Below are 6,000 nucleotides of genomic sequence, written 5' to 3'. Positions count from 1 at the left end.
AACAAAAATGTTAAAACAGGTCACATTTAACTTTGCACCTGTCTAAGTTCAGTGAAAAATGGGTTTTGCAGGGTGAGGGTTGGTTGTAGCTGTTAAGAAATGGGGGATGGGGCTGACAAGCTATAGTAATTCAAAGAACTTTATAACAAAAGTTGTTCAGAGCTAGAAAAACTTTTGCTTAATAAAGATATATCTCTATTTGGACTAATAGTAAGCAAACTATACATTGAAAAGTGTCAAGTCATTAAAAAGAGCATCATTTCCAAGGGAGCATGTTAACCAGTGCTTGACATATGCAAAAGCATTAAAAAGACATATATCTCTCAGCTTCATAGTAGTTACCTCATTATAGCCCATAGAATCTCTAAAGAGGTACATTTTAGCAGCGTATATAACCAAAGACATCCATCTTGTATGATGAAAGACCCCAGGCTTGCGCCAATGTACACCTCTATCTGGATTTTCTCCAAGTAAAATTAACATAAGTTATGTGCATTCCTTGTAAACATCTCTTAGTTTGAAATTCTTATTCTTGAACTTCTCTTTGAAAACAGAAATTTTGCTTTAGCTTCATATTTCTGACTTTAACATCTAAGCATTTGAAGTCATCCTTGTCCAAGATTGAGTCCCAATTTTTCTTGAACCCCTTAAAGTATTCATTTTTCAGGCTGTGATTAGGTCCAAGTAGTGCTTGCCAGGCTGCACTCTGTAGTCTTTCCAGTATGTGATGTCTGCAACACTGCAACACTGCATTTTTATACAACTCAACATCAATGAGTTTTACCCATCCATCACAAAAGACATCCTAAACAAAGCTTTAATATTTGCAAAACAACACACTTAAAATCAGGAATGAAAAAATTAGGGTCATAAATCATTGCATAAAATCATTATTATTTTTTAATAATGAAACATGAAAATAAAAGTATAATATAATGATTGTTTTGATGTCACAATGTTTTGATGTTTTGATGGAGCCGAAGTGTGTGAACTGGTGGGTTTATACATTCTAGACTTAAAAATGATATAGGTCTTTACCAAGACGACAGATTGATGGTAATGCACAAAAATATAAAAAAAATAAAAGCGTCTCTACTGATGTTGGCAAAATCTTTTTGCAATTAATAGATAAGCATTTCCCACCTTCAAACCCATTGCATAAACTATTCAATTGAAACACCACAAAAATTAGCTACAGCTGCATGAGCAACATTTCAAAAGTCATAAAAAGTCACAACAAAAAAGTAAGTTCAAAAAGCACGACTTAAAATTTCCCTTGTAATTGCAAACAAAAAGAAATCTGCCAATGAATAAATATTGTAGAGCGACAAATATAATTTAAAAATGCACAACATCTTCCCCAAACACACCCAGCAAAGCATACATTAGTTTATCAGAGGGCGTGTGAAAAAAGAGATATGTGAACCACAAGCAATTATTTACAAATAGAAAATTTTCAAATGCAACCACTCTCTCCCATATATAAAAATATATATGGGAAACTAGAGAAAAACTCAAAGAAACACCTGAATTAACGTGGTCTATCCTAAAAAGAGCCTGTTAGAGGTTGGCATTAGGTCGGCAAAACAAATTTGACACAAAAGGGTTATCATAAAACATAGAAACGAGGTCTGCAATTTTTTGCCGATCTCAAACACTTTTAGGTCAGCAGTTAATAAAATTTCACTTCTTTTGAGACCCAACATTTAATGCTTTTGAAGAACTTTTTTTTTTAAATATTAGGGACCCATCTGATGTTTAAGGGTCTTGAGCGACCCCTAAAATTTTTTCTTATTCAAAATTTTTTTAAATTTAGTATTAATTTAAAAAAATTTATATATATATATATATATATATATATATATGTATATATATATTTATATACATGTATATAAAATTGTATGTATACATGTATATACAGTTTTATATATATATATATATATATATATATATATATATATATTTTTTTTTTAAACATCTTTGCTTCCAACAAGGCTGCAAGCAGCCACTAATTAAAGTTGGAAGTTACTGAAAGAGAAAAGATGAAGATTGTAGAGCAAGATAACGATTGACGGACGACTTAAAAGATTGCAAATTATATGAATCAGGAAAGCAAGATGAAGGAAGCGAATTCCAAAGAGCTGATGTTCGAGGAAAAAAACTAGACGAATAAGCGTTTTTGGAGCACTTAGGAACAGTCACAGAAAAAGGATGACACTTAATTGAATGACGAGTAACACGAGAATCAATTTTAGTAGATGGCACAAGAGACGCTAGCTCTTTAGAGCAACGCCCGTTATAGTATTTGTAGAAAAGAGAAAGAGAAGCAACATTACGACGATGTGATAATGGTTGGAGGTTGGCTGCAAGAGCAGGTCCAACAATGTTTACAATGCGTTTTTGCACCTTGTCTAAAAGAGAAAGGGCATCATTAGAAGATCCGCCCCAGATATGGCAACAGTATTCCATACAAGGCCGGATTTGAGATTTATAGAGATAGAGAATAGAATCCGAAGTAAGAAAGTGACGAGCTCGATAAAGAGATGCAACCTTAGCAGATGCTAATTTTGCAACTGATTTGATATATGGTTTCCAAGAAAGATTGGAAGTAAGAGTTAATCCTAGAAGATGAAGAGTAGGTGACTCATCGAGTACATTACCGTTCATAAATATAGGAAGATCTAAATTATTGCGATAACGATTGGCTGAAAAAAATTGAGTTTTATCTGAATTAAAGTTCACCAGCCACTGTGAGCCCCATGCTGTAGCAGAAGTGAGATCCTTTTCAAGCTCAAATGCCCCCTCCAAGCAATCAGAAGGTGTTGGTTTCTTATCACGACAAGAGTAAATGGTAGTATCATCAGCAAACAATGCCACCTTAGATGTGACAATATCTGGAAGATCGTTAATGTAAATTAAAAAGAGTATAGGGCTAAGGATAGAACCATGAGGAACCCCTGAAGTTACAGAATAAGAAGAAGAGTGTTATCCATCGAGGACAACTTTTATGCTACGATTGGAAAGGAAGGATTCAATGATCTTAAACATGTTGCCGGATACACCATAAGAAGAAAGCTTATGGAGAAGACCAGCATGCCAAACTTTATCAAAAGCTTTTGAAATATCAAGAGCGATGGCCTTAACCTCTCCACCTTCATCTAATGCACGATAAAACCTGTCAGTTATTACTGTTAGCAAATCAGCTGTAGAACGAGAAGATCGAAATCCATATTGATGGTCAGAAAGTAAGTTATTAGATTCAAGATGAGAAATTAAGTGTTTGTTAATTAAAGATTCAAAAACCTTGCTTATGATAGGAAGAAGACTTATGGGACGGTAGTTAGACGAATCGGATCGCTCTCCAGAATTTTTGAAGATAGGGATAACAGATGCCGCTTTCCAGCAGGCTGGAAAGCAAGACTCTGATAAGCACTTGTTGAATAGTTTTGAGAGTATAGAAGACAGCTCCGGAGAACACTTCTGCAAGACAATAACAGGTATGTTGTCCGGGCCACAAGCTGTAGAAGAGTCTAGGCAGGAAATCACTTTAGATACAGATGCTGGAGTGATATGAATGTCAAGCAATGGATCAACCTGTTTGTTGGCAATATCAGGTAGAACGCAACTAGTGGAATCAAGAGATGATATTTATGAAAATTTTTTATAAAATATATATATATATATATATATATATATATATATATATATATATATATATGTATATATATATTTATATACATATATATAAAATTGTATATATACATGTATATACAGTTTTATATATATATATATATATATATATATATATATATATATATATATATATATATATATATATATAAATAAAATTGTTACAAATATCTAATAAATTTTTAAATAGATTACGCTTACAAAACCTCATCATGTTACCAAAGCAGTGTTTTTGAATTATGGCAACTTAAATCGAGATTTTGAAATCAAATTTTTTTTGAGAGAAGAAGATGAGTTAACATTGTTAAAAGTAAGTCAGATTAAAAATCAAAAATTAAGTCTACATAATTATCTGCAAATGTTTTGAATTTTTAGCTTTTCAGAAAGAATATACAAATTGATGAATTGCAGTTCTCTTTCAAACTCAATTGCTTAATTGAGTTTATACTTGGTACTAGGGTTAATTTTCTTAGGGTTAATTACATTGGGTCTAAATAAAGTTTTTATAAGTGAAGTGTGACTTATTTTATCAAAAGCTTAAGTTTAGTACAGTATTTTGACCTTCAAATTTAAATATTATTTTTTGGAATAAAGTTTATTACAATTTTTAAGAATGACATTTGGTTTTCAACAATAACTTTGGGTTTTCAACAATGACTTTTGGTTATTTTCCTTTTTAGTAAATCTTTTAATAGTTATTTTTTTCATACATTTTATACATTTTTTTCATACATTTTATATTAAGTAAAAGAAACCTCTGTATTTAATCTTAAAGATTTGAAAAATGAATTTAAAATAAAAATACATACATTTTCATACATTTTTTTCATACATTTTTTTCATACATTTTATACATTTTTTTCATACATTTTATATTAAGTAAAAGAAACCTCTGTATTTAGTCTTAAAGATTTGAAAAATGAATTTAAAATAAAAAATTGAAAGGCTAATCAAATATTTCTACTGGTTTTTGTTCAATTTTAATTTTTATGTTTAACTTTTTTATATGAGTATTATTTTTGTATTATTACTTTTAAAGATGATAACTTTAAAATGGTACTACTTTTTAAAATGGTAACTTATTATTTTTAGAGCCTTAAGCTGTTACTTTTAGCTGATAAATTAGAATCGATTCCCATTGATATTTCAACAGACGTCATTGTCCTTGAATTGAAAACTACAAGTCATCTTCCTATAAATTGTTTTTTGTTTGATCTTTTTATATGTGATGGTAAGTAAATCTTTATTTAAAAATAAGAAGGCTTAAAAGTTTAAATTAAAGTTTATTTAGTTTTTTAGTTTAATAGTTAATAGTTTAATAGTAATACTTTAAAAAAAATCACATTTAACTGTACTTAATGCATTTAACTGTACTCAATGCATTTAACTGTACTCAATTCATTTAACTGTACTAAATGCATTTAGCTGTACTCAATTCATTTAACTGTACTCAATGCAACGAAATCATGAAACACATTTTTCTGAACATAATATAAGCATTTTTATATTGAAAGATATGTATAGTTTTATCCTAAAGCATCATATGTTATACTTGGAAAATATTTTCTAATCCCTTTTATAAACTAGTATAAAATTAATAGGATGTAACAATGCTGACAGCTTGACATTTTGCATGACAGCTACAAAATGAAAGCTAGATTAGAAAGAAATGCAGTTCCAAACAAAAAATGCTGCAAGGCTTGGTTTTAGATAAATCTATGTATTTTTTTTTTTTTTTTGTATAAAAATACATCTTGGTATTTTTTTTTACTGTATGTTATTTGACATTTTTTGGAAATAATATTAAAGAAAAATGATTTTTTATAAAAATGGAAGTTTTACTATTTACTTTCAATACTTTGATGAGTAGTTTAACAACAATTTCACATTAGCTTCAGATAAATTCTGATAGTGTTATTGTTTCTACAAAATTCGTTTTTACACAGGTGATCACAACCCTGAGTCCCATTTAAAAGATTATTTTAAAATGGGACTTAAGGTTGTCCAAGATTCAGGACTTCTTTAAACTTTTTAAACCTAAGTTTTTATTATTGCACTGTTTGTCTAAACATAATTTTTTGAATGTAATCTTAATATGTATTTTCAAACACTCTGGATAACATTTATAAATATTGTAAATACCAATATCAAAACGGTCTCAAACTGTATTGAACAGCAATCATTAACCATACTGTTCATACTATTAAACAAAAAAAACAAACTTTAAAATAAACAAAACAAAAAAATATTAAAACATAAAACTATTGACAAATTTTATGAATAAATGAAATGAATGAACAAGGAATTTTT

General features: G+C 29.4%; 1 protein-coding gene across 1 annotated transcript in view; it reads left to right on the top strand.

Moving 5' to 3' along the window:
* Positions 1–6,000, top strand: part of LOC100206380 (uncharacterized) — a 98,360-nt gene that overhangs the window by 28,576 nt on the left and 63,784 nt on the right. The window contains exons 4-5 of the mRNA XM_065812567.1: positions 3,881–4,000; positions 4,783–4,921. Of these exons, the coding sequence (XP_065668639.1) occupies positions 3,881–4,000; positions 4,783–4,921 (259 nt within the window). The remainder of the gene's footprint in view (positions 1–3,880; positions 4,001–4,782; positions 4,922–6,000) is intronic.

Source organism: Hydra vulgaris, chromosome 12 (genome assembly GCF_038396675.1).
Source record: "Hydra vulgaris chromosome 12, alternate assembly HydraT2T_AEP".
Classification (NCBI taxonomy): domain Eukaryota; kingdom Metazoa; phylum Cnidaria; class Hydrozoa; order Anthoathecata; family Hydridae; genus Hydra; species Hydra vulgaris.
This window is presented reverse-complemented; position numbering and strand designations above follow the sequence as displayed.